Source organism: Borostomias antarcticus (assembly GCF_949987555.1).
Source record: "Borostomias antarcticus genome assembly, chromosome: 10".
NCBI classification, from domain to species: domain Eukaryota; kingdom Metazoa; phylum Chordata; class Actinopteri; order Stomiiformes; family Stomiidae; genus Borostomias; species Borostomias antarcticus.
Window position 1 is genome coordinate 12,772,250 of NC_140243.1, and position 23,749 is coordinate 12,795,998.

At 43.2% G+C, this 23,749-nt stretch overlaps 1 protein-coding gene across 3 annotated transcripts; it reads right to left on the reverse strand.

Annotated features, from left to right (window-relative positions):
- Positions 1–1,983: 1,983 nt before the first annotated feature.
- On the reverse strand, positions 1,984–23,749 carry usp5 (ubiquitin specific peptidase 5 (isopeptidase T)). Of its 3 annotated transcripts, none has more exons than XM_084444260.1 (20): positions 23,496–23,749; positions 22,417–22,545; positions 21,788–21,851; positions 21,525–21,652; positions 21,231–21,376; positions 20,852–21,036; positions 20,053–20,147; positions 18,124–18,317; positions 17,864–17,935; positions 14,855–14,939; positions 14,535–14,660; positions 14,284–14,437; positions 13,968–14,142; positions 13,052–13,140; positions 12,702–12,887; positions 9,332–9,475; positions 8,027–8,172; positions 5,125–5,275; positions 4,385–4,469; positions 1,984–2,800 (listed from the first exon to the last, which is right to left on the reverse strand). In XM_084444260.1, exons 1-20 carry the CDS (start codon positions 23,601–23,603, stop codon positions 2,707–2,709), a joined length of 2,556 nt encoding a protein of 851 aa, XP_084300386.1. In that variant the 5' UTR covers positions 23,604–23,749; the 3' UTR covers positions 1,984–2,706. The 3 variants fall into 3 exon arrangements, with proteins under 3 accessions (XP_084300386.1, XP_084300387.1, XP_084300385.1); XM_084444261.1 differs by having other exon boundaries at positions 12,759–12,887; positions 21,788–21,854; XM_084444259.1 differs by having other exon boundaries at positions 21,788–21,854.

The window sequence follows — 23,749 nt, forward strand, 5'->3', positions numbered from 1 at the left end:
GGACAGGTAATTAGATAGACAGGTTAATTAGATGGACAGGTTAATTAGATCGACAGGTTAATCAGATAGACAGGTTAATTAGATGGACAGGTTAATTAGATAGACAGGTTAATCAGATGGACAGGTTAATCAGATGGACAGGTTAATCATACTCTTTATTCACTGTAGATGAGTGCAGTCTTTGGATATTCTGAGGAAAATTTCACTCACCAATCACCAAGCAAAACATGGTCTTCATTTGTTTAATTCTTTCTGAAAGTATATTTTAAACAAAGATTTGAGAATCATTGGATCAAGACATCGGATCAAATCGTATCCGTGCAATGAAAGTAGCCTATAAAACACTGTGCGCATAGATGCTGTAAGACTTGATTTGTTTTATTCAGACAGAACTGATGTAGGCCTACCAAACCGCATGTAGCTTCTGTTTGAGATGATTATGAAAAACACTTGTGGTCTCTGCCCACATAGCTAGTACTTCACCCCCCCTCTTTCTCTCTCGTCTTTGTGGAGACATGTTTTAGATTTGATATCAAACAGGATACACACGTAAATGCAGAAAACTCAAGATGGTGTCCCACTGTGAGGGTTGATGGGCCTCTCTTTCAACAGCCTCTACTACATTTCAAACTGATTTCTTTGCACTTCCTCATACAGTATGCGTCCAAAGTAATTCAATATTAATCTAAACAGGTCTAACAGGAACCTTATATAATTATATTTACAATGATTGAATGAAATATCTTTAAACAAGCACAACAATAATTCCATTAGTTTACAAGGTAAAAAGTGAAGTATAGGCAACTATCTTTAAACTCAGAATTATATATATATATATATATATATATATATATATAACCAATTTAACAAATGTAATCAAATCAAGGAATCAAGGCAGCAATTTAGTTGAGAAAGTTAATCAAAACAAATCAAAGAAGCCATGGGAATTTTTGAATCTACAAAATGTATGAAACTAAACTAAATACAACTAAAGTTACAACTAAATTATAATGATACTCACAATTTACATAGTGATGGTGCAGATGGTAGGCTTATTCCTAGTTTTTACTCTTTTAGTAGGATGAATTAAATTAATACTAACAATTAAATTAATCTATCCTAGTAAAGAGCGTATACTCTGCACATATTCAGATACGTTAACACCATCATTGAACATAAAAAGGAAATTAATAATTTCAACTAATCACCGTTGGCTATAACGGCAGATCACTTGTAACTTTTATTTATTATTAAGTTTCAGTACAAAACAAATGAATTAAAAAGATGACTAATACAATTTAAAGACTTATAAATCCAATTTTTATTTTAATCTTACAAGAAACCTCACTTGAAATTTGAATGCATGACTCGTAGGATAATCTTTAGTCTTCGCCTGAAGGAAATATAATTTCCTGTATTATTCCTCCATAATAAACTTACCTGTAAATTTATATCGTCCCCAAATTCAAATTAGTAGATTTCAAGGAATTTTGTTAATATCTGTATCTCATCTGTCCGACCGAAGTGTTCTCATGAAGACGACGAGGTAAACGATGGAGATGTTGGAGGGCGGAATAGATCAAGAAAACGCCACTTTGGAAAGTATAGCAGCAGATGCACGCGCTGCGGGTTTACGCATGGTGTCTGCACGCGCCTTCCTGCAAATGACAGTAATCCTTGCATTCTGTTCACGTCTTCAAATGTGTGTTTTTGGGGGCACAAGTCATCGTCATTATTGCAAATCCTTTTTTTTCTTAATAGGCCTACATGTATAAACAAAGTAACTCCCCCAATTTTTTCTCGCATGCTTACAAACAGTTTACACCCTTTACTGGAAATACGGTAAGCTGTCCAGCCTTTCTCAACAAGTGTGGGCTAAAACAGTCAAGTTTCAATAGAACAAGATAGAAGTGAGCTGTTATAAGCTCAGAGGCAAAAACAAGCAAGGGGGGCAGAAAGACGAGTCTTTATTTGTCAGAGCAGAAGTAACAAAGGAATTTATTTATGCAAAATAAACATAAACAAACAAAAAATAAACCACCCAGCTACTGTATCACTCTTCACCACACTTGAAAGAACAACCAATTTGATTTGCTGTTACTGTTTATTTACTTTTCAGTAAGTTTTTTTAAATACACCTTTGAACTGTTTTTCTTTTAATGATTTTCTCTGATGTCAAATTGTTTCTTTGTAACAGGTAGGGGAGAGAGGTGAGATGGAACTCGCCTGAAGAAGCCATAAGATGGAGTAGGAAGAGGTGTGTGTGCCATGTCTGGAGTAGGGATGGCCAGGGTCCCCCAGCCACAGATACGCAATATCAGAGGCCAGTTCAGTCAATAGAGGGATGAACTTGGACTGCAAACATCCTGCCATTGAGATGCAGGACACGCCCTGCTCTGGTGAGGACACGCCCTCCTCTGCTGAGGACACACCCTGCTCTGTTGAGAAACACAATTCTTCCATTTGCAACATCTCAGCCTTTGCTCTCTTCCAACCGTCCGAGTGTGTCTACAGTGTGCGGTGTGTGTGTGTGTGTTTGTGTGCGTGTGTGTACATAGCAGTTGGAAAAGTGTATTTACATCCTTATGTGTGAGTGGGGAAGCCTGTGTGAGAGCGTTCTTAGTGGGCCCGTGGGATGTGAGTGCGTGTTGTTGTGAGGGTCGGGCGCTGGGCTCCCCTCCCTAACCGAACCCCGGCCTGCTGCGCTCATTCAGCCACTCTCCGGTAGAAGTACAGGTAGCCCAGGTCCTTGGGTGGCTTCTCAGAGGCGCACACTTTCTGATCATTGAAGATGACCCACCTATGAGAACAAGAAAGAGAAAGACAGAAAGGAAAAACCTGTTCGTTTACAATCGTCAGGAGAGGATAGTGTTCACTTCTGAAGAGCATTTGCGATCTACTCAGAAAGTATGCCATAAAGCTTTGATGTGTACATTCTACAGTAGGTATTCATAATGCCTTGTCAAATCTTAAAGTCGCACTGAAACGGAGGTTTGAGATCTAACTTCCGTAGTTTGACGTATTTCCGACGCAAACAAGCTATGAGGGTGGGACATATGTTTAGAGGAATTTGATTGGAACATTGACAAGTGGACGGGTTTTAAGAACTTTAGACAGATTCGATCGAAGGATAGCGTTGATTGACGGGTGGATGTCGTGAGATTATTGGCCTAAAATCTAAGGTACCTGTTGTCGTCATTGCACGTGACCTACCGTTTTCCAGGAAGTAAGAAATTATATACTTTGATATAAGATTACAACAAAAGTAGAATTTTGTAAATTTTTTGGCATACATCGTTGAATAGGCGAACACTATGGCCAATCATGAACCAAAATGGGAAAGAATGCTTTTCATTTCAGTGCAACTTTAAGACACAAGAAAAACTAAGATGGAGGCACGCAACCAACAATAGCAACTGTTACATTCAATTTTTACAAAGTATTTGTTATTTATTCCAATCCTTGTGGAGTTAATCCACAATGTAAGACTTTGTAAATTGTATTATACTTTCCTGTCAGCTGTGAGTTGGAATAGACAGATTGTGTTTACAGAGCTAGCATTACATTCCTAGCTACCTTCTCCCACTTGGCTGTGATTGAGAGGGTCCCAGGAGTTGTCGCCGTAACAGGCCTCTGGGTACTCAGATTAGGGTTAAGGGTCAACGTAGGAGACCCGTACGGGTCCGAGTCCACATTTCCACGCTTTTATTATAGTCAATTGAGTTCAGATGGATCCAATTCTATCACCTCGGGTCCCGGGTCTGTTTATCATTAATAATACCCGAGAGAAACGCATGACGCGAATTCAGTGAGACCGCGGGCGCGACGTGAGCGGAGACACGGCAGCCACCACCAGTAGCCTACCTTGTGAAAAATAAGCTGAAAGAAAATGAGTATAAAGAGGTCAAACCTAGCGGCAGCTTTGTGTAGCCTTATTTATTTACGGCCGTTTCATTTCCATGCTGCCACATCACAGTCTGATGAAACAGCGATTGATCCTGTCGAGATTGAGAGGATAAATCGCAATTCCATCAAACTGTGATGCAACAGCATGCAAGCCAACAGCCGTGACAGCCTAAGCAATTAATGCTACTGCTACTTGCTACTACTGCCTGTCGGATCCGTAAAATACCCGATCCGACTCGGGTCTCTGTCCTACTCCTGCTCTTGGACAAAATCGGGTCCGGTATACAGATTTTTTTTACATAATCGGATTTAGTCGGATCTCGGAACGAATGTCTCGGGTCCATCTCGGTTTCGGGTCCACATTTTAGACCCGAGAAGACCTCTACTCAGGGATTCAAGTCTACGTGAGCAAGAGATCTCTGTCTATAGGAGGCGCTCCTTCTGACTGTAGGTCATAGGTCATGGCTACTGGACTCACTGCTGGTCCTTCTTGATGTGGCAGACGTAGTGGCCGCACATAGTGCTAGTGCCCATGTGACTGATGAAGGCAAACAGCTCATACCCTGAGAGAGAGAGAGAGAGAGAGAGAGAGAGAGAGAGGGGGGTGAGTGGGGATTGAAACAAACAGAGAAAGGGGGTCAGGGGAGGTCAGGAAGGCACCACTATGAGTACAAACACAAGACTACTAGATCACCATGGACCCCCTGGACCCAGAACACAAGACAGTACTAGATCACCATAGACCCCAAACACAAGACTACTAGATCACCATGGACCCCTGCACCCCAAACACAAGACTACTAGATCACCATGGACCCCCGCACCCCAAACACAAGACTACTAGATCACCATGGACCCCTGGACCCCGAACACAAGACTACTAGATCACCATGGACCCCCCGTACCCGAACACAAGACTACTAGATCACCATGGACCCCCCGTACCCGAACACAAGACTACTAGATCACCATGGACCCCCCCGTACCCGAACACAAGACTACTAGATCACCATGGACCCCCCGTACCCGAACACAAGACTACTAGATCACCATGGACCCCCTGGACCCAAACACAAGACTACCAGATCACCATGGACCCCCGGAACCCGAACAAAAAACAGTACTAGATCACCATGGACCCCCTGGACCCCGAACATAAGACTACTAGATCACCCTCAACCCCCCGGACCCCGAGCACGTGTCCCCGGTCAGACTCACGGCCGGGCCCGTCTCGGACGCGTGGCCCAGGAGGGGGCTCTCTGCTGCCCTCGCTCTCTGCAGCCGAGCGGCCCCCCTCCGACACCTCCATGGACTCCAGGTCGTCCAGGTGGGAGAAGATCCAGTCCACCGCCCGCTCCAGCACGTTACTCTGGGAGAGAGAGAGACAGAGAGGACACCAAGTCATTAGGAGGTTGGGGGGGGGCTTTGGAAGAGCACATACGACAATTAAGGTATGTGTGTGTAGAATCCAAAGAAATGAGAATGGTATTAATTGATTCGATAACGGTCTTGATTCAAATCGGGGCCGAAAACGTGAGCTAGGTAAAGAATACAGAGTAAATTAGGTAAAGAATATAGAGTAAAGTAGGTAAAGAATATAGAGTAAACTAGGTAAAGAATATAGAGTAAACTAGGTAAGGAATATAGAGTAAACTAGGTAAAGAATATAGAGTAAACTAGGTAAAGAATATAGAGTAAACTAGGTAAAGAATATAGAGTAAACTAGGTAAAGAATATAGAGTAAACTAGTTAAAGAATATAGAGTAAACTAGGTATAAGAATATAGAGTAAACTAGATAAAGAATATAGAGTAAACTAGGTAAAGAATATAGAGTAAACTAGGTAAAGAATATAGAGTGAACTAGGTAAAGAATATAGAGTAAACTAGGTAAAGAATACAGAGTAAACTAGGTATAAGAATATAGAGTAAACTAGGTAAAGAATATAGAGTAAACTAGGTAAAGAATATAGAGTAAACTAGGTAAAGAATATAGAGTAAACTAGGTAAAGAATATAGAGTAAACTAGGTAAAGAATATAGAGTAAACTAGGTAAAGAATATAGAGTAAACTAGGTAAAGAATATAGAGTAAACTAGGTAAAGAATATAGAGTAAACTAGGTAAAGAATATAGAGTAAACTAGGTATAGAATATAGAGTAAACTAGGTAAAGAATATAGAGTAAACTAGGTATAGAATATAGAGTAAACTAGGTAAAGAATATAGAGTAAACTAGGTAAAGAATATAGAGTAAACTAGGTAAAGAATATAGAGTAAACTAGGTAAAGAATATAGAGTAAACTAGGTATAAGAATATAGAGTAAACTAGGTATAGAATATAGAGTAAACTAGGTATAAGAATATAGAGTAAACTAGGTAAAGAATATAGAGTAAACTAGGTAAAGAATATAGAGTAAACTAGGTATAAGAATATAGAGTAAACTAGGTATAGAATATAGAGTAAACTAGGTATAAGAATATAGAGTAAACTAGGTAAAGAATATAGAGTAAACTAGGTATAAGAATATAGAGTAAACTAGGTAAAGAATATAGAGTAAACTAGGTATAAGAATATAGAGTAAACTAGGTAAGGAATATAGAGTAAACTAGGTAAAGAATATAGAGTAAACTAGGTAAAGAATATAGAGTAAACTAGGTAAAGAATATAGAGTAAACTAGGTAAAGAATATAGAGTAAACTAGTTAAAGAATATAGAGTAAACTAGGTATAAGAATATAGAGTAAACTAGATAAAGAATATAGAGTAAACTAGGTAAAGAATATAGAGTAAACTAGGTAAAGAATATAGAGTGAACTAGGTAAAGAATATAGAGTAAACTAGGTAAAGAATACAGAGTAAACTAGGTATAAGAATATAGAGTAAACTAGGTAAAGAATATAGAGTAAACTAGGTAAAGAATATAGAGTAAACTAGGTAAAGAATATAGAGTAAACTAGGTAAAGAATATAGAGTAAACTAGGTATAAGAATATAGAGTAAACTAGGTAAAGAATATAGAGTGAACTAGGTAAAGAATATAGAGTAAACTAGGTAAAGAATATAGAGTAAACTAGGTATAGAATATAGAGTAAACTAGGTATAAGAATATAGAGTAAACTAGGTAAAGAATATAGAGTAAACTAGGTAAAGAATATAGAGTAAACTAGGTAAAGAATATAGAGTAAACTAGGTAAAGAATATAGAGTAAACTAGGTAAAGAATATAGAGTAAACTAGGTATAGAATAAAGAGTAAACTAGGTATAAGAATATAGAGTAAACTAGGTAAAGAATATAGAGTAAACTAGGTATAAGAATATAGAGTAAACTAGGTAAAGAATATAGAGTAAACTAGGTATAGAATATAGAGTAAACTAGGTAAAGAATATAGAGTAAACTAGGTAAAGAATATAGAGTAAACTAGTTAAAGAATATATAGTAAACTAGGTATAAGAATATAGAGTAAACTAGATAAAGAATATAGAGTAAACTAGGTAAAGAATATAGAGTAAACTAGGTAAAGAATACAGAGTAAACTAGGTATAAGAATATAGAGTAAACTAGGTAAAGAATATAGAGTAAACTAGGTAAAGAATATAGAGTAAACTAGGTAAAGAATATAGAGTAAACTAGGTATAAGAATATAGAGTAAACTAGGTATAGAATATAGAGTAAACTAGGTATAGAATATAGAGTAAACTAGGTAAAGAATATAGAGTAAACTAGGTATAAGAATATAGAGTAAACTAGGTATAAGAATATAGAGTAAACTAGGTATAGAATATAGAGTAAACTAGGTATAAGAATATAGAGTAAACTAGGTATAGAATATAGAGTAAACTAGGTAAAGAATATAGAGTAAACTAGGTAAAGAATATAGAGTAAACTAGGTAAAGAATATAGAGTAAACTAGGTATAAGAATATAGAGTAAACTAGGTATAGAATATAGAGTAAACTAGGTAAAGCCACTAAGCAGAATGATGAGTAGGTAGAACATTTGACAGTGTTAGCTGTGCTGGTTCTGGTGCTATCAGAGAGCAGACTGTGCTGGTTCTGGTGCTGTCAAAGAACCGGCTGTGCTGGTTCTGGTTCTGGTCCTGGTTCTGTCAGAGAGCAGGTCTCACCGTGGCCCGGAGCGCCCGGGTGGCCTGGTCCCGGCTGAAGCCCATGGAGACGATGGTGGCCAGGTGCTCCTCAGGAACGCTCTCGGCCGTGGGGGTGGTACCGGAGCCGGAGCTGCAGCCCGGCAGAACCAGTGGGGCAGAGAAATCTGCAGGGACCAGAGGTGATGGGAATATTACTATATCATGAATACGACTAGGGATGCACCCATATCAGGCCCCCAGGATTCCAAATCTAAAGTGAATCCCTATTGAACCGCGCCATCTTGGAAAAAAAACACGTCACTGATACCTTTGACATGTGTCAAAGGTATCAATGACGCGTTCTTGTAGTCCACGAACAGATTGCGTTCATGGCTCTCCCCGCTCTGAGTTAGCGATGAAAAGCGGCTTGCTTATTAATCTACTTTCGACAAATCCATTGGAAAACATATTTTTTTTATCCAGGCATCTTAGTTTTAACAGTATAATTGTGACTGAATATGTTTTGTTTGCTAATAGGTGGTATTCATTCTGTTTCGAGCTCGGCGGGTTAGCCGCGAACTTCATGCCACAACGAGAGATCCTGTCTCTGGATGGACAGCTGTTCAACTCGCCTGGGACCAGGTCCCCTGAAGCCATTTCGCCTGGCTGCCCATCGCGTTGTTGGGAACAGAATGAATACCACCTACTAGCAAACAAAACATGTTCAGTCACAATTATACTGTTAAAACTAAGATGCCTGGATAAAAAAAGATGTTTTCCAATGGATATATTTGACGAAAGTAGATTAATAAGCAAGCCGCTTTTCATCGCTAACTCAGAGCGGGGAGAGCCATGAACGCAGTCTGTTCGTGGACTACAAGATCGCGTCATTGATACCTTTGACTGCGCATGTCAAAGGTATCAGTGACGCGTTTTTTTCAAAGATGGCGCGGTTCAATAGGGCTTCACTTTCCAGTTCTATCAATACATCCATGACCGATATGAACATTTTGGCCGATACCGATATCAGATATTAACATTGCTGTCATGGCCGATAACCGATATTAACCGATGTCGATATGATCTATATAAAAAGTTTCTATGATAATCAAATGTTATACATAGTGAAAAACACATGGAAACACTGTCTATTTCCAAAACATTTGGAAAAGCCGATCCTGTTCAAACCGGCCCTGTTTTGCACATCGGACCGATACCGATATATTACAAAATTACTGACATCGGCCGATACCGATATGATTGCCGATATATCGTGCATCCCTAAATATGACCTCAACGACCTGCCTCTGATTCTACTGATGAATGGCCTGTGAGTTCACCCACCTGGGTCGTCCATGTGGCCCATCACCCAGTTCATGGCTGCGTCGATCCCAGTGTTCCCAGTGTAATACACAGCCTTCCTGCAGGCCTCCAGTGGGAAGCCCATCTCACACAGCTGGGACACGGTGGAGTCGTCCAGCACCGGGGCTGAGACAAGGACAGGAAACACACTTCAATCACATGGAGGCTCTCAACATGTATGAACATCAACATGGGAAATAATGAAGAACTGAAAAACTGAGATACAGCTAAATGTATACATCTTAAAAGTGAGAAATACTTCCCAACTTAAATATAGCGAGTGAGGGCTGTAGTGATCCCGACCACCAGTCAGGAATGAGGTGGACTGTCAAGTGCACCAAGGGCTGGCACATTAGGCCCAAGAGTCAGACATGAGAGAAGAGAGGCCTATGGGGGCAGATCCGGCCCAAGCACCTGGGACTGGCCGGAAAGGTAGCAATAAATATTCTCAGTGGATCCCTCTAAAAAACAGATGAATAATGAATGGTCCACACACACATGGAACTGACAAGGGCCCGACTAGCTCTGGTGATAGGGAAACCACCCCCTCTCTAGCCAGGGTCTGGCGCTTATCAGAAGGAACAAAGGGATAGTGTTGGATGAATTGCCTGAACTTTCCTGTATGAGGTTGTGAATAATAGATGTTAAAAGGAGAAGGTGTAATCAAGCAAGTAACACTGTTTAGAGTGAATATCGTTTATTGGAAATGTAATCACTTAAAGTAGAAGTAGACCTTTATAAGTCATGTATCTGTTCTTAAATGGTAAATGGATGGTAAATGGACTGCACTTATATAGCGCTTTTCCACCTTAGAGGCACTCAAAGCGCTTTACAATGGCCTCTCATTCACCCATTCACACACACACACACCAATGGCGGCAGCTGCCATGCAAGGTACTAACCCACTCATTGGGAGCAATTTGGGGTTAGGTGTCTTGCTCAAGGACACTTCAACATGTGGACAGTTGGAGCTGGGATTTGAACCACTGACCCTTCGATCACTGAACGACCCGCTCTACCAACTGAGCTACAGCCGCCCCATGTTCTTAGTCAAGATCAACTATGTAACCTTGTATACGTGTGAGACAGTAATAACAATGTAATGATTGGAGAATGTATCCATGTATCAACTGTTTGAGTATATAGGTAATGCTTAAAGTAGGATATTTAATAAGATGTTAATTAGACATTTATTCTGTGAGGTCCTGCTTTGGGTGAGAGAGATAAGATGTTGAATGCATGGATTGTTAATCTGCCAGAGAGGAGAGAAGAACTGTGTTCATCCGAAGAGACGTGACGTCAACACCCTGCCCTCCTGGAAGGGGGTTCAAGAAACAGCTCGTGAGGAGGGAGAGGCACTTATTCTTTCCATCAACAGAGGAATGGAGTAAGTCACACTTCTTTCCATCAACAGAGGAATGGAGTAGGTCACACTTCTTCTTTCCACCGAGGAATGGAGGAAGTCAGACTTTTCTTTCCACCAACAGAGGCGTGGAAGAAGTCAGAGGCTGGAGACCTGGGAGCTATTCTCTTTCATGTTTTTCTTTTGTAACCTGTATTTTTCATGTAACTGGATTGTCTGTATAACTTATGTATAACACCAAATTTTATATAAAGCTTTTTACCCTTGCATCAGATATTTTCTCCTCGCCTTTATTGGTTTGGTGACTATCTATATCTTGCTTGAGTCATTGAATTGATGATTGAGATTTAGCTTAAAGGTCTTACAGCAGGGCGATTAGGCCCGTCCGCCCAGGTCGACTAAATAGGGTCTAACCTGGGCCTTTCCTCCGGAGAGGGAGGTTGAAGAGGAATGCGTGTGTGTGAGTTGACACTGAGGAGTTGACCTTTGAGCTGTGAGCACGAACAGAGGTCTAAATCAAGTGGCACCGCTCTGATAGAGAGCGCGCATTGGAGCACACACACATTTGGGAGAGAGAATTGGCAGCAGCATTTTAAGAGAGGCTGTGACTGAGACTCATGTGATGGTAGTTTAAGCAAAAACATATTAGATTCATGAGCCACGGATAACAATAAAACCTGGTGGTGAGGTTCTATAAGCTGTGGTAGGGTCTTCACATAATGTTGCGTTCACTAGGTCTCAGTTGGGAAGTGGGAGGTATTCAAGGTTCTGAGTCATTTAGTGGGTCTTAATACACTTATTCTGTTCTGTATGGGGACCTCATGTTTGTTTGCTTACCTGATTTGAAGCACGGGTAGTGGCCAGTGAAGGGTTAAAATCCATCCGGTTACCTGACAATTAGGCGGGGCTTCGGGTCACGACGTAGATATAAGCGGAAGAGACCTGAGTTTAGACACATCCTAGCGATTGTCAGGAGAGTCGCGCGCCACCGGTAAGAGACTACTGTTTATTGAATTGTTGGTTTGTGTTACTCTGTTAGCTTTGGCTAGCTAGGCTAGCGACGTTATATGTAATGTAGCACTAATGTAATGACAGCGTCTGCACTCTAACCTGGTGGTAAGATAGTCCGGTGGCTGTTTATAGTTGCACTAGCAGGAAACAGTTATTTAACGCATAGGCCACGCCTTGTAATGTTAAGCTGTTAGCTTCTAAGCTAGTAGCCGGCTTAAATGCTTGTTGACATCGCGTGTTGTTTCTAGCGCCTATTTGATTTGTATCACGGTTACACTTCATGCCCGCAGTGCAGGCTGGGTGATGTAGTTCGGTTGCATTTCATTGTTACGGTTTCTCAGTACTGCTATGAAGATCCACACTTGTTGCTCTGCATTCTTATGAAGTGTTTACCGGATGTCTATTGAATGTGTAAATATGTAAAGGTTTATTGTTTAAATGCAAATTATATTTATTATTTAGATTGTTAATTTAGGATGATGTATATTGCTGTGAGGTTATATGAATATAAGACTGCAATTTTACATCCAAGATTTTCTGTCCCACAGGTTTATAACCTGTGGTAAACTGTGGCAGCTCATGCATAGTGTGGTCACTGAATAAATGAACCAAACCACGAGTTATAACAACGCGTGCTCTTCTTGATACCCCGTTCGGTGGGGGAAAACCAAAATAACCCAACACATAATAAGCCATCACCTTGAGGTCAATAGGCCGGTAGCCTACTCTTCAACATGGGCAATTAAATTAAAATGTAAACCCAGTTGAAATGTAAACGCAAAGGGCCTCATTTGAGTTTCAGGAGGTTAATGTCCCTAAAAACATGGACCAAACCCAACACAATGAAAACAGAGAAGACAGAAATAAAGAACGTGAGAAAAGATGGGGACACACTGGAAGTGAAGGAAGGAAGGAAGGAAGGAAGGAAGGAAGGAAGGAAGGAAGGAAGGAAGGAAGGAAGGAAGGAGACAGACTGACACAGCAGTGGGGAGTAGAGTGAGTCGTCCTCCTCGTTGCCGTAGGAACCCAGGATACCTTTGACCTCCACGTCAGGGGTCATGAGCGGAGGCGGGGCCACCTCCGGCAGAAGCTCCTCCCCCGGCTGCTGGCCTGTCCCACGCAGCCCGCTCAGATCCAGCGAATCAGGAACGTCGATGCTCACGTCTGAAAATCACACGGTACGACAGCAAATCACACAGGGGTTCAGACCGCCACATTCAACCATCTAACCTGCATTTTCCCCCGACAAGCTCTCAGATTTACAAGGAAAATAATGAACACAAGTACAGTAAAAACATGTTGCCTTTGTGTAGAAATGTTCGACCTACCCAGCTTTTTGGGGACCCAGTCCAGGCCGAAGGTGAACTTCTTGATCTGGATGACCAGGTGGTCGGGAAACGAGGCGAAACGCATCGTTCTGAGAGAGAGAGAGAACAGGTGAATAGATATCCACACGCTTTCTGGATGAACATGTGTGTGTGTGTGAGAGTGTGTGTGTGTGTACTCGGTGGCGCTGGTCTTGGCCTGTGTGTGGGCGTGTGTGTGTGTACTTGGTGGCGCTGGTCTTGGCCTGTGTGTGTGTGTGTGTGTGTGTGTGTGTGTGTACTCGGTGGCGCTGGTCTTGGCCTGTGTGCGCGTGTGTGTGTGTACTTGGTGGCGCTGGTCTTGGCCTGTGTGTGTGTACTTGGTGGCGCTGGTCTTGGTGTGTGTGTGTGTGTGTACTTGGTGGCGCTGGTCTTGGCCTGTGTGTGTGTACTTGGTGGCGCTGGTCTTGGTGTGTGTGTGTGTGTGTACTTGGTGGCGCTGGTCTTGGCCTGTGTGTGTGTGTGCGTGTACTTGGTGGCGCTGGTCTTGGCCTGTGTGTGTGTGTGTGTACTTGGTGGCGCTGGTCTTGGCCTGTGTGTGTGTGTGTGTGTACTTGGTGGCGCTGGTCTTGGCCTGTGTGTGTGTGTGTGTGTGTACTTGGTGGCGCTGGTCTTGGCCTGTGTGTGTGTGTGTGTGTACTTGGTGGCGCTGGTCTTGGCCTGTGTGTGTGTGTGTGTACTTGGTGGCGCTGGTCTTGGCCTGTGTGTGTGTGTGTGTGTGTGTACTTGGTGGTGCTGGTCTTGGCGTGTGTGTGTATGTACTTGGTGGCGCTGGTCTTGGCCTGTGTGTGTGTGTGTGTACTTGGTGGCGCTGGTCTTGGCCTGTGTGTGTGTGTATGTACTTGGTGGCGCTGGTCTTGGCCTGTGTGTGTGTATGTACTTGGTGGCGCTGGTCTTTGCTTGCACGGCGGAGCTCCAGAAGTCTGTGAGCGTCTCTGGTTCACTGAGCGCCGCCATGCAGGCTGTGAAGGGGATGCGGGCGCGCACGGTCACAGGGGGCGGGCCTCCCGATGACTCCGCCTCCTCCCGCTGACGCTCCGCCTCCTGCAGCTCCTCTGATAGAGAGAGAGAGAGAGAGAGAGAGAAAGCAAATGCCTTTGAACTCAGCACTAAAAGACAGGGTGATATTGACAGTTGACAGGACCAACATGGACCCGAGATCAGTCAACTAAACTCCAGTTCCCATCAGCCCCTACCTGTGTTGGTGGCCTGGTCCATGGGCACAGGCAGCTGGAGGATGTAGTCCACCCTCTGCGTGTACTTGGCTTTCTGTGACTGCTGACACACGATCCTCTCCTCCACCAGGAAGCGGAACGCTTCAGAAGGATTTGCTCCTGAACGACAGTTCCTCTGTGGAGACGGTTGAACAAAGAATGAGAGAAAAGACAGAATGATGGAGATGAGGGAGAAAGAGAGGAATGATGCATTGTGGGTGCAGGAGATGTACCTCAACCATGTTAATGAAGTGCAATAAGAACTCCTGAGCATCTTGCTGCCGATTGGTTGAGAACTCCGGGTGGCCCCGCCCAACAAGTGCTTTGAACATACGCGGTGCAATGCCAACCTGGTCGCCCTGGAAACACAATAATTAAACAGTAATTACAACCCAACCCATCACCTTTTAATAAACCATGATTATCAACAAGAAAAACCTGAGCAAGCAGCACGTCAACCACACATCTCAAAGCCTTTTAGAAACAGTTGCTCATGAGTTACAGGGTTGAATCTTTGATGCTTATCTGTCTTATCAAAGTGTGTTTCTCTTACCCTTGGCTCAGAGTTGGTTTCATCTCCGGGGTCAGGGGCAGGTTTGGAGTACTCTCCTGACAACATACCATAGCCCAGCTTAGCTCTGAGGAAGAGACACACACGCCGTCAAAACGTGTGTGAGAGAAAGACAGGGAGTGTGTGTGTGGGAGTGTATTTGGTGTTTTGGAGTGTGTGAGAGAAAGACAGGGAGTGTGTGTGTAGGAGTGTATTTGGTGTTTGGAGTGTGTGAGAGAAAGACAGGGAGAGTGTGTGGGAGTGTATTTGGTGTTTTGGAGTGTGTGAGAGAGACATGGAGAGTGTGTAGGAGTGTATTTGGTGTTTGGAGTGTGTGAGAGAAAGACGGAGTGTGTGTAGGAGTGTGTGTGTGTAGGAGTGTATTTGGTGTTTGGAGTGTGTGAGAGAAAGACGGAGTGTGTGTAGGAGTGTGTGTGTGTGTAGGAGTGTATTTGGTGTTTGGAGTGTGTGAGAGAAAGACAGGGAGTGTGTGTGGGAGTGTATTGTTGGTGTCTCTGCTGTGAAGCCTTGTCCCACTTTCTAATAAAAGGACCAAGAGGGTGGAGTGTGTGTGTGTGTGTGTGTGTGTGTGTGCGCGCGCGCGCGCACGCACGCACGTCTTCCAGATCTCATTTGCACCTCAGTCACACAACGGCAGCGTTGGCGTTTCCAGAAGGTTCTAGATCGCTGCAAGAGGGGTTTAGTTCTCATTTTCCTGGATTCTGCCCTCGTGGGCTGAAATTGCTTGGTAGAAATACGGTCATCTGACCATGTTTCTACTAGTCAAGCAATCACAAAGCTTAGATTGCTTAGATTAATTAAATCTTAGATTGCTTAGATTAGATCAAAAATAAAATACGTTATATAATATGAATAAAATAGACTGTGTTTCCTAATTATATGATTTATGTTATGTTAAGACTGATGACTGATTTACTTCCATCTTAGCCGTGGAATGTATTTTGAACAGGGTGCTGAAAAAAAGGTACTAAAAAAAATATAGTCCAGCGTCCGTCCATCCCAATCCCTGATGGCTGCGCAGCCTGGTCAGATGTGGGCCTATCGTTATTTCATCACTATATTGTATTTAATTTGATTATGTTCTGCTACTCTAATCTGTTCTATTTCTGTTCTGTGTTATTCTTTAATGCATTATATAATTTAGACAAAGTGCAATCTCCAAATATACCCTAAGACTTTGAAAAGATTTTTAAAAAGTCTGATACCCTCTCACATATAAACACGAGGAGTTTTTAGTCACAAACTACACGATTTTGCAACAACTGCGATCATGCAGGTCATTTGCATGAAGACTAATATATAACAGATAATATTGAACATGTTGGATTTTACCGGAATGAGAAAAAGACTGATACCTCAAGGGGAGCGTGATCAGACTCCAGCAAAACTCTCATGATTTTATTCAGACATTGGAAAGTGCATGTATTTAAATCATTTGGATGGATGGACAAAATAAGAGGTTATTATGGGATATGATCCAGGGTCGACCAACGTGAGGTGAGTGGAAGCGCCTGGTCTAACAGGCCTAAATCAAAAGACCATTATCATAAAAGAATAATACCACTAATAACAACAATACTGTAACTAGTTAATTAACGAATAGGATCACCCTAATTTGGAGATGTAGGCCTGAGAACAGACAGGCAGCCCTAAATGAATGCATTCGAAAAGTTTATTTAAAGGAGTAGTAAAGGGAAAATGCATGTTTAGCCCTGTTTTAAGGTTACTTATGATCATATACAATGGTTCAGATCAAAACGTTGACAAAACTAGCACTTTTGAGAGTCTGATAATTGCTCTACCACTGTTTTGGTCATACAATGGATGTGGGTGGGCACCATGAAAAATCATTCAAAAAACATGTTAAACTCTCGATTTCAAAGACAAGAAGCTCACAGAGGGGGGTTATTGGTGTCCATTGGTGTTCTGACATCAAATTCGCCGCAAAGTATTAATCCTGTAGGGTTTTATTGATCATTTTATGAAATCCATTGACTTGTATTGAAGCGACCGTTGTAGATGTGTAGATCAATCCGCAGAGGGGATTCAGGAAGCGGAACTACTTACGGTAGCTATTGTTATTGTTTATGTTGCTAGGCTACCTAGTTTGCGGACATTTACACACGTATGTGCTGCGACTAAATAGTTCTATGCTAAATATTTAAAAAAGCCTTTACAGATGAACTAGAATCTTACTTTATGGCGAATTATATGTCAGAACGCCAACTAACACCTCGGTGAGCTTCTTGTCTTTGAAATCGAGTTTAACATGTTTTTGAATGATTTTTCAAGATGCCCATCCACATCCATTGAATGACCAAAACGGTGGTAGAGCAATTATCATACTTTCTCAAAAGTGCTAGTTTTGTCAACGTTTTGATCTGAACCATTGTATATGATCATAAGTAACCTTAAAACAGGGCTAAACATGCATTTTCCCTTTACTACTCCTTTCATTTTTATTTCATTTTATTTATTTATTTGAACAGGGACAGTACACATTAATCAACCACAGGGGTAAATGTGTCAGTCTTAGCAAAAAAGCTAAATTTCAACTGCAGTCCCTGAGGTCAGATGTAAGGTACAAATTATTTTCATAAATAATGGTCAGGGTCTGTTTACAGCGCACACATGCCCAGTGTTGTGGATGGTGCTGTGATGCCCAGTGTTGTGAATGGTTCTGAGTGCCCAGTGTTGTGAATGGTACTGTGATACGCATGTCCATGTGAACTCGGTCACTTCTGGAGACGGTGATAAAATGCTCGTGTGACCTGGAGGTCGTTCTGGTTTCGACGCCATTTCGACGTTGTGTAACCCAGGCCTCAGCATAGTCTGCATGTCCATCCCAATATCTTGTCTTGACTGATTTGTCACTTTGTTTTCCACATATATGAGTGATTAGTGACATCTACTGGTGCAAATGGAGAACAACAGCCCTGTCAGAAATGCCCTGGCCCCTACTTCTGTCACACAGGAAGGCAGGAGACTCACACTTGGGTTTTAAAGTCCTGGGTGGGGTCACTGGGGGCTTCATCAAACATCTTGTCGATGTTGGAGACGTACCTGAGGCAGCCACACATGACAGGTGAGTCATTTCTAACTGATAAATCTCATATTTCACTAACAAGACTGTGACGTTTCAATGATTTGTTCAATAACATAAAATATAATCTCTAATGATTTCTGAGGCCCCTGAGCGTGTCTGGCCCTTGGTAGAGGTGAGAGCGAGAGAAAGAGAGACAGGTACTGACTTGCTCTGGAAGTCGGGCACGGTGAAGAGCACTTGCATGACGGAGTTGAGGTAGCAGCTGTTGCCCAGGTTCTTCATGCCGGTGAGTCCAGGGCCAGAGAGGGGCCGCAGGGTGGTGCCGGACTCCTGGATCACCTCCCACTCCCCCACCCGCTGGTTCACGGCTATCTCCAGCTCCGTCATGGTGCGCTCTGTCTGGGGGAGGAGAGAACGAGCGGAGGAAGGTTGAGGAGGAAGAGCAGAAACAGGTGAAGAAATTAAACGAGAGTGTGAAAGAGAAGAGAGACAGAGACAGGTATGGAGGAGAAAGAGTGAGGACGGGAGGAAACAGGTGGATGTGATGAAGATGAAATGATAAAAGCAGTCAGTAAAAGAGCAGAAGATGCCAGATAAAGAGCAGAAGATGCCAGATAAAGAGCAGAACATACCAGATAAAGAGCAGAGGATGCCAGATAATGACCAGCTGATGCCAGATAAAGACCAGAGGATGTCAGATAGAGTAGAAGATGCCAGATAAAAAGCAGAAGATGCCAGATAATGACCAGAGGATGCCAGATAAAGAGCAGAAGATGCCAGATAAAGAGCAGAAGATGCCAGATAAAGAAAGAGCAGAAGATGCCAGATAAAGAGCAGAATATGCCAGATAAAGAGCAGAAGATGCCAGATAAAGAACAGAAGATGTCAGATAAAGAGCAGAAGATTCCCGATAAAGAGTAGAAGATGCCAGATAATGACCAGCTGATGCCAGATAAAGACCAGAGGATGTCAGATAGAGTAGAAGATGCCAGATAAAAAGCAGAAGATGCCAGATAATGACCAGAGGATGCCAGATAAAGACCAGAGGATGCCAGATAAAGAGCAGAAGATGCCAGATAAAGAGCAGAAGATGCCAGATAAAGAGCAGAAGATGCCAGATAAAGAGCAGAAGATGCCAGATAAAGAGCAGAAGATGCCAGATAAAGAGCAGAATATGCCAGATAAAGAGTAGAAGATGCCAGATAAAGAACAGAAGATGCCAGATAAAGAGCAGAAGATTCCCGATAAAGAGTAGAAGATGCCAGATAATGACCAGAGGATGCCAGATAATGACCAGAGGATGCCAGATAAAGACCAGAGGATGCGAGATAAAGACCAGAGGATGCGAGATAAAGACCAGAGGATGCGAGATAAAGAGTAGATGCGAGATAAAGAAGATGTCAGATAAAGAGCAGAAGATGCCAGATAGAGCAGAAGATGCCAGATAAAGAGCAGAATATGCCAGATAAAGAGCAGAAGATGCCAGATAAAGAGCAGAAGATGCCAGATAAAGAGCAGAAGATGCCAGATAAAGAGCAGAAGATGTCAGATAAAGAGCAGAAGATGCCAGATAAAGAGCAGAAGATGCCAGATAAAGAGCAGAAGATGCCAGATAAAGAGCAGAAGATGCCAGATAAAGAGCATAGGATGCCAGATAAAGAGCAGAATATGCCAGATAAAGAGCAGAAGATGCCAGATAAAGAACAGAAGATGTCACATAAAGAGCAGAAGATTCCCGATAAAGAGCAGAAGATGCCAGAAAAAGAGCAGAAGATGCCAGATAAAGACCAGAAGGGAGGAGAGAAGAAGGAAAGATGCTGGAGAAGTGCTTTTTGACTCAAGGCCAGCTCTGCGAGTCTGGAGGACCGCCAACAAGGAACAATCCAATATCTCTCAGCCATTTTGTCGCACACCAACAGTAGAGGTAAGTAGAGGGCCAGTTCTGATGATCAATAACATCGGTGATCCAGAGTCAGAAGGCTATCAGTTCAATTTGACAACAACACACACACTACAGCTTAGTTTTTCAGCTTATAAAACTCAAATCTGCTCAATAAAGAAATACATTTCTGCTGGCGACCATAGCATGGGGCTGTCTATGGCATGGAGGTGTCGGTGCTTAGTGGGATCCTACCTTTTCCATAGTCATCATGTCGATGCCGAAGTGAGCGAGATGCTCAGGTAGCTTGGGGTCCAGCACCATGTCGTCCTCGTCATACGAGTACACATCTGAAGAGAGACCAGACCTCATCATACGAGTACACATCTGGAGAGAGACCAGACCTCATCATACGAGTACACATCTGGAGAGAGACCAGACATCATACAAGTACACATCTGGAGAGAGACCAGACCTCATCATACGAGTACACATCTGGAGAGAGACCAGACCTCATCATAAGAGTACACATCTGGAGAGAGACCAGTCGGACCACGTCAACACTCACAGGTTCGCCCCCGACCAAGAATGACACTTTGCGACAACTGGGTCAAAACCATACAATCCATCGCCAGAGCATCTGAGCATGAAGCCACGCTCTTTTTGGACAGGAGGGTGTGTTTGCGCGGGGACGGTAAATGGTAAATGGACTGCACTTATATAGCACTTTTCCACCTTAGCGGCACTCAAAGTGCTTTACAATGGCCTGTCATTCACCCATTCACACACCAATGGCGGCAGCTGCCATGCAAGGTGCTAACCTGCTCATTGGGAGCAATTTTGGGGTTAGGTGTCTTCCTCAAGGACACTTCGACATGTGGACAGTCAGAGCTGGGATTCGAAACACTGACCCTTCGATAACTGAACGACCCGCTCTACCAACTGAGCTACAGCCGTCCCTCAAAACCATACAATCCATCGGCAGAGCATCTGAGCATGAAGCCACGCTGTTTTTGGACAGGAGGGTGTGTTTGCGCGGGGACAGTGCTGGTACCTGCTCCGTCGGGGGTGATGGTGCCCAGTTTGACGGCCAGCGGGTGCCCCGTCTGCTGAAAGTACAGGAGGGCGTGGTTGTTCCCGCCGGTGCCGTCGAAATACCGCCGCCCACACAGAACCTTCCCATCGGACAAGTTCATCCAGAGATTCTCCTGCAGGTCACACACCTCACACCGCCAGCCACTGGGAGAGGGGGGGGGGGGGGGGGAGAGAGAGGTGAGATGGAGAGAAAGAGAGAGAGAGATTTTCACAGATCTAACAGGACTGGTAAAGATGACAAAGATCTGAGCACTCTACTGTCTATGAAGTGCTGTCTGGGATAGTCCGGCTATACTGTATATACTGTATATACATACAGCTGTGGTCTCATGTCTCACCTGGGGGGGATCTTGATACCGTTGTCTAGCTGTTTGAGGTCAGCGGCGTGCCGGGACTCCTGTCTCACCTCCCCGTCCCACTGCTGAACCTGCAGGGCATGGGACACTGAGTCCGCTGACATCAGCCCCGTCATGGACAGGGACACCTGCAGGAGCGCAACACACACAGGTGACATCATCACAGGAAGACATATGAGGACTGGAGCTGAAATTCTGCACAGTTCAATTCTGATATTGACACAGTAAATATTTGCGCCCAGCCAGATTGAAGTGTTTACAAACAATGTGCCTCACCCGCTCTCTCACAACATCAGGCATGCTGACGAGGTCGTCAGATGTGACCTCCTGTCTGTCAGGGAATAGGACCACCTTGACTTCCTCCTCATAATACTCCTGTTCCACGTCAAACCCTCCCTCAATCCCTGAGCGTGTGTGTGTGTGTGAGAGAGAGAGAGACAGAGAGGTAGAGACAGAGAGGTAGAGGAGGTACTGTATTACTCACAGACCAAAAGACAGCACATAATATCTTGTTCATTCATCTAAAACCCTGCTCTCACCGATGGCCAGTCTGGTGGGCTTCTTCTTGGGTGGGTCTCCAGACCCAGAGTTGTTATCATCTTCCTTCTAGGTGAAATCACAAATACCAGTCAGTCAGTGTACTATGAAGAGTTCAATCCACAACAAAGATGAGGATGTAACAGCACAGGTTACTAACTAGTAGGGCTGGGTTTAAAAAATAGGGCTGGGTTTAAAAAATCGATTAATCGATTCTGAATCGATTCTGAATCAAATGATTCAGAATCGATTCATGATTCCCAAAATCAATCTTTTATTTAATGAATGAATGAATGAATACAGGAAGGAATGAATAGTTCATTAATTCATGCAATGATTCATTCATTCATTCATTTTTGGAAATCAGTATCGATACCCAGCCCTAGTATTGATGTGTTGCATAACTTGGCAGTCATGTAATTAGGTTTTAGTCACACTAACCGAATCGATATTGAATCGAATCGAGATAATCGATTCCGAACCTTGTGAATCGGAATCGAATCGATTCTTGAAATTTGACTCGATACCCAGCCCTACTAACTAGCCTGTTGATAAAGAGTCATTGTTCTCATCCTGTAAAGACCAGAGAACTCAAAAACCGGAGTGATGAGCGGTGAAAGAGAGTAATCACCTGCGCTCTGCGGGTCCGTGTGATGTGCAGGTAAGCCCGCTGTCCGGTCCGGGCGTGGTGGCGGTCCACATACTGGCTGCCAAAGCCCAGGAAACTGTTCATGCACAGGTACAGGCCACCCTCACTCTCCTGGGACACAGAATGGGTATGATGATAAGTTGAATACGTTGGCTAGATGTACACTATTAATTTGGCACCATAGGGTCTGTTTTGATTAATGACTACAGCAGCAATCATGACATCAACAATGACATTTAAAAGGGTAGACTAGGAGTAGGATAATAAACCAAGTGACAGCCAGTGCCACTCAATGGTTTCTAGATAGCTAGCTAGTAGTGGTACTTTATCTTGAGGGGGCGGATTCCACTGTTACAGCATCAAAAGACAACAAAGTAACACAGACTATAATACAAATTCACAATAGACACAAATTATACCGAAATACAAGTGTACACCAGAGCAAAATCAAATAAACAAGACAGATTCCCTCAGTATGTCTAGATTGTGCAAACATGTCTAAGGTGTGTGTGCAAGAGTTTGTAAAAGTAACGTTGCGTGTCCTGTCCATAGATCAGCCCCCTCCAAGCTGACTGTCCATATAGTGTTTAGCCAGTCATGCTGGCTGGCACTTTACAGTAGCTAGTTAGCTAGCACGTTACCACAACTATCTACATTCTTGAGGTAAAGATATGAGCTAGCCAACGTTTTAAGTTCAGTCAACTATAAAGTAAATAGATCTAGTAGCTACGCTTAAAAAGCTAGCTAGTACTAGCTAATGAGACCACTGAAACAGTCTGACAGCCACTAAGTTACCAGCGTTAGCCAGACAGCTAGCTGTTTAGCACGCTAGTTAGCTCCCAAGCTTAGCATTGCATAGCTGGGAAACCGGCCGGTACGTTAGCTTGCGTTAGCTTATAGCTAGCAAGCTAACAAGCCACCTAACGTTAGTATAATGTCGAAACACGACAGTTTAGCTATCTAGAAAGCTAGGCAATATATCGTTGTATAAACAAGCATGTGATAAAATATGATATTGAAAGAAACAGTTTAAACCTAAAAGTAACGCGTGGGTTGCTCACCGGAGAGGAAAATGACAAGGCGCATTCGTCTTTGTGAACACGGTCCCCGGGCCTCGGAACCCGAATTGTGGACAGAACTGACATCAAAATCTCGCTAACCTCCGCCATGTCAATCTATATAGTTTTGCCAGTCAGTCGGACACTTGTTCCTCTGAGTTTGGACCCCAGGTCTTAATTCCCCGGCTCGGAATTGTGTGTCTGGTGTGTGTGGCTCTCGTTTGTGTTCCCTCTCTCCCTGTCTGTCAAGCTAGCTA

Coding starts and splice junctions, on each gene's coding strand:
- usp5 (XM_084444259.1), bottom strand. CDS start 23,603: ATGGCGGAGGTTAGCGAGATTTTGATGTCAGTTCTGTCCACAATTCGG. Junction 13,141..13,967: donor GCAAAGACCAGCGCCACCAA/GTACATACACAC, acceptor TCTCTCTCTCAG/AACGATGCGTTTCGCCTCGT. Junction 4,470..5,124: donor CGTCCGAGACGGGCCCGGCC/GTGAGTCTGACC, acceptor TCTCTCTCTCAG/GGTATGAGCTGTTTGCCTTC.